This window comes from Carica papaya, chromosome 9 (assembly GCF_054855325.1).
Source record: "Carica papaya isolate Zhongbai chromosome 9, ASM5485532v1, whole genome shotgun sequence".
NCBI lineage: Eukaryota > Viridiplantae > Streptophyta > Magnoliopsida > Brassicales > Caricaceae > Carica > Carica papaya.
The window spans coordinates 9,118,440-9,129,020 of NC_142317.1; the positions used below are offsets into that span (position 1 = coordinate 9,118,440).

The 10,581-nt window shown below is 33.7% G+C and overlaps 1 protein-coding gene across 1 annotated transcript; it reads right to left on the bottom strand.

The window, feature by feature from the left end:
- Positions 1-2,699: 2,699 nt before the first annotated feature.
- Positions 2,700-5,493, bottom strand: SBT1.3 (subtilase 1.3). The gene has a single exon (XM_022053256.2). It carries the CDS (start codon positions 5,251-5,253, stop codon positions 2,920-2,922), a length of 2,334 nt encoding a protein of 777 aa, XP_021908948.1. The 5' UTR covers positions 5,254-5,493; the 3' UTR covers positions 2,700-2,919.
- Positions 5,494-10,581: the final 5,088 nt, after the last annotated feature.

Genomic DNA, 10,581 nt, shown 5'->3' on the forward strand with positions numbered 1-10,581 from the left:
GCACACGGTTCCCTCGGGTATGACACATAGTTCTTATGTGGTTTACATGTGTATAGTACATGACTTGCGCGCATCTAGCACATGGTTGGCACGAGTATGGCATATAGCTTGCACGCGACCTTAGCTGATGAATAAGCTGATAGTATCACTCTCGAGGTTCCCATTGTATGCTGATAAGGAGCTGTTGGTGTGACACTTGAGGTTCTCGTGGTTGGTTATCGATGAAGTTGAATAAGCTGGGTGCCCTAGGGCTGTTGTGCCTAAGGATTTAAGAGAAATGGGTCGACTGAAGACAAGTTTGTGTTTAAAGACTATGTAGTGGGTTGGGCCTATATATATATATATATATATTTCACTTTTGATCAATTTTTTTTTCCTTTTTTTAGGTTTTTTTCCCATTTATTTTCCTCATTTTTTAATAATTAACTAATCAATAATAACAAGTAACAAAAAGCAATAAAATTTTGAATACAACTTAAACCAAGAAGAATCTTTATATTAACAACTAAATCCCAACAAAGTTAAGTACAATTAACTAACAATTCTTATTGTTGATTTACAATCTAATTAATTGTGCCTTAAACTGAAATTCTTTCTTAATTGACTAGTAGAATTAACAAAATTAATTAATTTAAATTAAAAATAAAAAAAGTAAATATATGTCAATATAAGTCTCAAAAAGTGAATAGGTGATGAGCACAAGATTATTATGTGGTCGGATAAGATAGTTACCTTTTTAACTTATTAATGACCCCTAATCTCAAAAACCACCACTCCTTGTTTTTATTATAGTTTATGATTTATATATTCTGATATCCTTACTTGATAACTTATTTATCGTTATTTTTGTCTTTTAAAGTAGAGCAAATTCTCAAATCCTAATTAATTATAGACTTTTTCTTAATAAGTTTGCTTGAGTTCATATTAATTATAAGGCTTACATTGTTAAATTAAGATATGAAGTTGCATAGGGGTGTAACGAATAGTTGGAGGCAAGTTTGTAGACGAGAAGTCCTTTTCAAAGTGAAGTATTATATTTGATGTTTGTATAAATATATCATTTCTATGAGGAAGTACATCATTAAGAAAGGGTTGAACATCGATAAAATTTTTAAGTGTGTAAAGAAGTTAAAAAATCTATTGATCACTTAGTTAGATTTTGTTCTTTTGTTGTTAATTTGTGGTTGACAAAATCTTTTTTTTATGAGAGACTGATAACTGTAAGATTTTTCTTTTCATATGTAATTAAATATGATTTCTAATAAAAAGGTTATAAATTTTCATGTATGGTATGTAATGATTTTATGAATGATAATAGATAAAAAAAAAAAAAAAATTGGAATGTGGATGTATGAATTAAAGTGGATTGATCCACTTCAGATAATTTCTTTAGTTAAGAGACAATTAGATAATATTAAGTCAAATCTTGAACTCTAACATTACATAACTTTTCTATTGATTATAATTTTGGGTTTGCAAGGATGAGGAAGATCTCAAGTCCTTTACAAATGAAGTTAGCTGAGTTAATGGTTTAGACCTATGATATTGAAATAGTTTTGTTGATGGACTATATCCATTTCGTGTTGGAGGGAGATGCTAAATTGGTTATTTTTTTTTTAAATTTAATCTTTTGTTTGTTTACTTTTTATATTTAAGATTTTTTTTTTTAATTTTTTAGATCCCTAAAAAGTGGTATCAAAAGAAGTATTTATGGAGGTTGTACTTATATTTTATGACTTTGCAAAGAGATTCTAAATTTTATTACTCTTTGTTTATAATACTCTAACTATCTTGCTTAATTTATGATTATTTGATATTATTATAAAAAATTATAAAGAGGTGCCTATGTTGGTTAAAGAATTATGAATAAGCATACATGAGAAGATAGTTTTGGTTTTTGGTGCAAGTATGGAAGTTGTTTCTTCCTTTTCCTCTTTACCATGTTTTTTGACCACTTCACTTCCACCCTTTTTTCCCCACATAAAAGCTTACTCAAACTTTTATGAGCTTTTAAAAAGTTTTTTTCTTTAGTTGGTTATATAAAATATTCACTCATTGAAACATTTTTCATATAATTAGGTCGAAATCCTTCCATCATGAAAACACATGATTCAGTCTACAAGATTAGCAAAAAGTTGAAAGTTAAAATCTTCTACTTCAAAACTCAAAAATCTATAATAAAAATCTACTCATCAAGGTGTAGGCTAATTAACTCACTAGAAAAAAAAAATAAATAAAAAGATAAAATTAAGGGATAAATTTAAAAAAAAAATAAAAATTGGTATTTATGAATGGAGGAAATAGGTGGAGATAGTTATGTAAGAATGAGATGAGAGAAGCTTGGGCAATAAATGAGTACAGCACTCCAGCTTTAATGTTGCAGGTATCATGATTTACAAGATATGTTTGGAGTCCGATCTTGATCTGATCAACTGCCTCTTCGCCAATCCTCTCTGCTATTAATGGAGATTTGATTTCAGACTTACAATAATTTCTTCTCTACTTAATACCAAAATATGCAAGAACTTCCATTTAATATTCTGATTCTTTTCTTCCATTGTGGCATCTCCTATGTTTTCTTTTTATGTTACTTACCAAACAATTTTAGTGCGTTCTTGTTATAATTTCTTTTAATTTTAGTAATTTGTTACTAGTAAAATTCGTAGCACTCAGAATCTGAAACTATATTGAGATTTCAATTCAATCATGACAAATTAATCTTCATTCTCTGCTTTATAATCCGAAAACAAATTACATTTAAATTGAGATATCAAATCTTTAAATCCAGCAACTATGCTTCCGTTATATATCATTGCAAGAAGTAGAGTTGAAAATTTGCATTGCTGAAAACAAAACATCTTGTTTATTGTTGAACCATAAGATCTCCATGCCAAGAAATGAAAAATCTACCGGCATGATCTATAGAGATGGCAGCCAAGTGATTATGATTGGGCTTCTTACACTGTGTACTCCATCTTTCCACACCAGACCTCCAAATTCAGGCGCCGTTTGCTGATATTTGCTGGTGAATGTAATCTTGTAAGAGAGTTTCTGGTTTTTCCGGGTGAATTTCAGCATCTCCGGCTCGACTTTGATGGAAACACCTTTGAATTCTGAAACTGCAAGGTGGTAATTCGAAACCGGTAGGCCGACGTTCGTGACAGTTCTGTGGAGAGTCAGAGAAGAAACAGAGGGCTTTTCTGGGAAAACGACTGAGATGGCTGGGTAATTTAAGTCTCCGGCATTGGCGAGAGTGTTTTTGCAAGTTTTGTTTGGGTTCTTCCCAAAAACTCTGAGCTGCCCACGGGGTAATTTCTGGGTACAGAGGAATTCGAAGTAATCTTGAGATTCAATGTCGTAAATCAAACCTGGGTCTAAAGCTTTCAATGGGTTTATATGTCCGGCGCCATGATCGTACGGAGTTGAAGGAGAAGCTGTTGAGGCATCGAGCAGAGGACGATGCGTGTTGTCGTGGACATAAGCTGTTGTCATCAGAGCAGATTTAATGGCTGCTGGGCTCCATTCTGGGTGGCGAGCCTTGAGCAATGCGGCCACGCCACTCACATGAGGACAGGCCATGGAAGTTCCAGACAAGATGTTGAATTTCGTCCGGCGTCGATCCGTCGGTAGACTTGACGGGCTCATGTCGCCGGTCCAAGCTGCGAGAATGTTGACTCCTGGTGCTACTAAATCAGGCTTCATAATCTCAAGCGTGAGAAAATTGGGTCCTCTTGATGAAAATGCTGCTACAACTGGTGACGGCTTAATTCCCAATTTGGTACCTAGAAAACCCAGAGTCGCTGTTGCATTTCGATTTGTTAAAGCATAACGCTTGATGGATCTACCTTCCTTCTCGCCCACTGCAACTGCTGGAAGAAGATGGGAGTCTGCAACCAGCTCCTCTCCATTTGATGCTGTGTTTGACAAAATCATCCCAATCCCTCCTGCGTTTTTGACAACCTGACCCTTCTGTACTCGAGGACTAATCCCTCGATCACAGATCACAATCTTTCCGGCAACAAGATGTGGATCCAAAGTTCCCTCCAGACACAACGATCTCGGATCGGAATTGCTGGAGTTGGTACCCATATAAACCAGAGGATATTGCTTATTCAACGACACAGATCTTCTCCCTTTATAAAGTGAAGCTCCTGTTATTGTTCTTTTCGTTCCCAGTTTAACCATGGCCGGGAAGTCTCTGTCCATGGTGCTCGCACCAATTGTTGTGATCCATGGAGACACATTCGTGAGGCTGACAGGACTGGGCCCTCCATTTCCAGCCGAACAGGAGACGAAAACACCCATCTCCATTGCCCCATAAGCTGCTATAGACAAACTGTCACGATAGTAAGACGATACACCGCCACCTAAGGAGATGGATAAAACATTAACTCCATCAGCTACAGCTCTATCAACCGCCGACAGAATGTCTGAGCTGAAGCAACCGCCAGCCCAGCAAACCTTGTACGCTGCAATTCTTGCACCAGGTGCCATTCCTCTGGCTGTTCCATACGCATACCCAAGAAGATTAGCACCATGCACAGGCGAGCCGGCAACGGTAGCCGCTGTATGCGTTCCATGGCCGTCTTGGTCTCTGGGTGACTTATACTCCGTTTGCTCATTGATTTTTCCCGTCGCCGATTCATATCCTCTATAGAAGACTCTGGCACCGACAATTTTTCTGTTGCAATGATGCTTATAGAATGCTCTGCCTGTTTCACACGCTCCTTTCCAGCGAGCAGGAACGGGGGACATACCGGTGTCGTTGAAGCTCTCGCTCTCCGGCCAAATCCCAGTATCGAGCACGCCCACTACGACATCTTGGTCTCCAAATTTTTGAGACCAGACATTGATGCTCGCAACTGGCTCCAGCCCAAGAAACATGGGACTCCTCGTGGTATGCAGTTCGTATTTTGTCTCTGGGATTATAGCCATCACACCATCTTCTTCCTCTAGTCTTTCGGCTTCTTCTTCACTCAACTGAGCAGCAACACCATGGAAGGCAGTCTGGTAGCTGTAGATGATCCTGTCTTCATCCTCTGCTTCACCATCTTCCCCTGTTTTAGAGATGACAGCATTTACCTTCGAAGAGTACCACTGGAGGTGATCAGAAAATGAATCCGGCATAGCATACTTATCCATGTGAACAATATAAGTCTTCTTTGTGGCAGGGGTTTGTACAGAGAAGACGGTACCGAACACTAAAAAGCTTGTTAAAAAGAAAAACAGCCATTTAACCGGGTTCTCAGCCATTTTTCAGGCCAAGAAATAACTTAATCAGAGAAAGAAGTCTTTTTCTTTGAATCTGGGAGCTGATAACAAGAAAAGTGAGAATATGGAGGAAGGGATTTGGAGGCCGAGGAAGGAGGGACCTTTATGCGCGTTATTGTGCAGGTAATGAAGAGGGTTGGTTGTTCGATGAATACTGGTAGAAGAAGAGAGTTAAGAACAGCTGCCGAGCGGAGTGGGAAGTGAAAAATTAATATGGGTTTTGAAATCTAATTATAATAAAAGAAATTAATACTAAAATAATAATTAGTTCGAGAAATTAATGGAGAATGACAGACATATTTCTTCTTTTAATTTTTTTTATAATAATTGCAAAAGTAACAGAGGGGAGGGGGGTAGTAGTACAATTATGATATTGCTTACCATTACCCAATGCTTTTAAAGCTCCTGGGTGTTTTTGAGGGAAGAGAAATCTGAACAAATGGTCCCCGCAGTCACAGGCTGAATGTAGTGACATCCCTGGAAAAAACATTTTTTTAAAAGAAATTCATCCCATGTATTTTGTGGGTTAAACAAAAAAAAAAAGGAGTGGGAGGGAGGAGTACTGAATGAGATTAACACGTGGAGGGGAGGTTGGCCGAAAGCAAAACACGCTCGCATTCATAAAAGCGAAACCAGACCTTCTGGTATTATGTTGGTATCAAGAAAACCAAAGAGATTAATTTTTTGCATTCGGAGATTTCAATTTTACTTAAACAATTCTAAAATATATTTTTAATTATTTTGATTTTTAAAACTGAAAATTATTTTTAGGTAACATTTTAAATGTGTTACAAATCACACTTTTCCAAACAGTACTATTGATCATACACAACATATATATTTTAAAACAAAACAAAAAGCACGAAAAGTATATAAATTAATTTCTAGGCTTTTTTAATTTTTTTCACAAGGAATCTTTTAATCTCACATCATATTTTCCCAAAGGGCCACCTAGTTTTCTTTAACAAGATAATTAGAGAAAAAGAATCTTTCTGTCTTAAAAAATAAAAATATTACCATAATTTTTAAAATATATAAATTAAATCGTTGTGACACCGTACTGTACCGTTTCTTTAAGTATTTAATTAAATTTAATTATTTCAAGAAAACTGACGGACAAAGCATGTATGGTTTGTGCAATAATTATCTGAGAACAATTTAGCAGGGAAGAGTGTCTTGGTGGGTGGGGGGGGATTCAGGTACCATCAATCTTTTATATAACCTTAAAAAAGTATACGTAATAAGAACAGTAAGTTTTACATACATGAAATGATATTGTACAATTTTCAAATTTTTAACAATTGTATGAGTTAAATCCAAAGGTCATATGTTTATCAAATTTAATTACCAAGATTTGAAAAGGATTGGTTAGTCATTTCTTCACCATCGGACTTGTTGAATTTTATAAATAAATATGATCATAAAGACATTTTGTTTTTGTCCAAATTTGTGTGTGATCGAGTAGTAGTAGAGAAATTCATCATTTTTTTTTTTCAAATTATTTTGATTTATAATTAACGAATTAAATTGATTCTGGTTTATTTAAATTTTTTATATATTAGACGTAAACATACTAAATTCTATATATAAATATTGAACATAATACAATAATTATATATAAATATAATATTTAAAATTCTAATAAAATATATATATATATATAATCATAATTTTTAATATATAATATCTTAGACATGACTGGAATAAGTCACATTTTTCCTCTTCTTCAAATTACCTCCCCTCGCGACTATCATCCTCTATTTTTTTTCCAAATCATGCTATGGTCGAGATCAAAGATACAAGAGGGGGAGAGAGATTTGTTCTCTTAACCATTTAGGAATAAGTCTTTAACAACTTATATAAGATTGGTGTCTCCATGAATATAAAGGTCAATTGCATCCTTCATGAAGGTATGTCTTACAAATTTAGCTATGGTTGCATCGTATGCGTATAGAACATCACAAGCATATGATTGATGCTAAAAGTCTAACAAGAAAATAAATAATACGGATACAAAGTGATTTATAATAGAAAATATACTTTATAGTAATTATTATGCAAAATAACATACTTATTTATTAAAAATAATAATAGTTCATGTAAAATCTATGCTATTATTAAAATAATATGCTTGTTTTTTTTTTTTTTATAAATCCTAAAATTTTAAAAGTCAACTTATAAGAGGTTCAATAATTGATATTTTATTTCATTAAGATTATAAGTTTAAGTTAAATTATGTTCGTTCCTTATATTTTCATAAAAAATTTATTTTATAATTAATACGTGTATATCAATTAATAGTTTAAATGTATAAATATTTGCTGGAAAATAAAAAATAGTAATTATCCCAACAAAGTAAAAAAGTTTTACAAAAAATAATTTTATTAAAAAAAAATATGTCCTTATTTTCAATTATTCTAATAGAAGCCCATAACATAATTCTATTGAAATAATTTACTATAATGTTTGTGAAGTGGGATGCTATAATCGTTAAAGCAAACTTTATATATATTAGAACGTGGGACAGCTGGAGGTATGATAAAATTGTGGTTAATTTTCTGCAATAAATTTCCAGAATAAAAATAGTAAACAAATAATTACTTGTGTGATGAGATAAGTCAATATAGAATGTGCCAACAGAAAAGTAAATGAATATCAGCGCCGCCCACATTTACTTAAGTAGAAAATTTAGCACGTAATTTTGTTTATTCATTTTTCAATTTTCTTTTAATGTTCTAATTATGTTTATAATTAAAACAAATTACTTAAAAATATAATTTCTAAGATAATATAATTTAAATAAGGACATAACGCAATGATTTATCATGATAACTTAAATAAATAAAAATTATTAAATTTACTTTGTTCTTGCCAAGTAAAGCTTATTTGTAACAATTTTTACCATAAAAAGAAGAATCTTACAAATCAAGTACTTTATTCCGTCACATTTTGAAAAAAATTGTGGAAACCATTTTAAGCTTTATGAATAGTTTAAAAGTAATTCACTATTGATTAAATAAATAAATATTTTATAAATTCTTTGTAGCGTATCATATATATATTAATGTTATATTTATAATATTTAATTCAGTAATATTAACGATTTAAATTATTAATATATTTATATAATTATAATAATTAAATTAAATTTGTTTTCAACGAATTTATTATATTTATGAACAAAAAAATATTTTAAAAAGATTAATTTTTTTTAGTTAAGATAACTAAAATGAGTCTTATAATTTTTTGTTAAAAAAATATCATTAAGTAGATAATAATTTATAAGATAAATATAAAGTTTGATTTTTTTAAATAAGAAATAGGGGTAGCAAAATTACTTGTCTTGCCAAATATGAGCAATGCCTTCACTAGCTTTTATAATCTTGCAATGCACTAAAAATGGTGGCAGTTTGTTGAAGGCCCATATCAAAATATTTAAAGATGTCACATGATCTGCCTTTTAATTTTTAAAGAATGCCCTCTAACTTCTAATTTTCATATCTTTTATGTTCAATTTTGGATAAGGTTGATTGTGACTCCCGGACCCGGGATTTGGGCTCGAGATAAATAAATTATGTTAATAAAGAAATTTGAAAATTTTAATTTTCAATTTTTATTTGAAATTTTGAAGAAAATTATGTTTTAGGGTGTATTTGAAAATAATTTTCAAAAATTAAGACCAAACTGCAAATAAAAAATGACCTATTTGAAAAAAAAATTGAAAAACTGAGGTAAAAGTGCAAGTAACGAAAAATGGGACACGTGGAACTATCACGTCAGCAAAGCAACCAATCACCATGTACCGCATGGCAAACACGCATACACACATCCAAGCAGGAAGCCACGCGGGCGATCCGCGTGCGAACGAATCTAATGGTCCAGATCTACTCCCGCGTGCACAGACGGTCCAAATCTGTTTCCTCTTCAAGCACGACCGAACGTCCCTAATTGATGTGATCGTGCGGCCCAGATTTATTTTTCATATAAGATTTATCCAACGGTTGGGAATTGGTCATGTCTCCTTGAACGGATGGTCCAAATTTAATGAAGAAGAATATTTAAACTCTTTTTCCCCAGAAACCCCACCCTAGCCACAACCAATCCCACCGGAGAAGAAGAAGAAGGGCGACCCGAAAGAAAGTCAGCTACCGTCATTGCCACACTAGAGCCGCCGCCGACACCTGAGAGGTGAGTTTTTTTCCTCTTTCGCTTTAAATTTCAATTCTAAGCCTCCCCACACCTATATCGGTGCCAAAAACCAAAAGGGAAGCCAGAAATTGAGGGTAGAGCTTGGCCAAGCCGCCGCATCTACGACCCTCCAATGAGCTCAAATCCCCTTCCCGTTTCTTTCTATTTTCTGACCATTGGATTCCTAACTCTTTTCCGATGTAGGACGACCAAAGAAACCCTCGGCTGCAAGAGAGGAACGGTGGAGCCGCCACCCCAGAAAACCACCCCACTGGTAAGCTTCGATTTTTTCTTTTTTCGGCCAACAGAGGTCACCTAACCTCAAACTTTGTAGGTTTTTGCGCAGGACTGGCTTAAACCGGCCAAATCGAGAGGAGAAACCGCCGTGGGCGGTGAAGCGAGCACTGGAACACAGCAGCGCTGCTGTACTAGAACCCTAAGCCAGCTAAAAATTCTAAAACTCTTATTTTTTCTTTTTTGGGTATTTCGGGATATGTGACGCGTTTTTTCAATTTTTAGAGAAAAAACCCAAGAAATCCGAGAATCGCGGGGAAGTGCAGTGAAAAAGGCAGTATTTTGAACACCAACTCGAGATAAGAATCCCTCACCCTTTCTTCTATTACGGTTAATTAAGGCTTAATTAATAATAAATGGTGAAATTTGAGAATATTGGCAATCTTTTATTTATTAAATGCAGGTCACCGAGGGAGCCGATAACTGGTCAGTGTATAATTTATTTGTGATGTGTATCTTTTTCTATATTTTCTTAATTGCTTATTGTTACATTGGGTGCTTTAATTTATTGATTTTAATTGTAATTTTCAATTATTAGTTTATGTAACTGTTTTATCCTTATAAATTGATTGATCTAAAATAAATGTCCTGACTATGTTTTCTTTAGTTACTAAAGTATCAACTTATATTGTCTGTTTGATTACCGTTATATTGTCCTGTAATTATGAAATAAGATTCTTATATGGAATTAATGGTTGGTTGATGATGAAGATATGTATGTGGAAGGCTTACCTGGTGTCATGGAAAAGGGTGTACGGACCCAGTATATAGGGCAACCCCTACCGTGAACATTACCTCAATCGAACGGGGCTGAGAAATCCCATATTG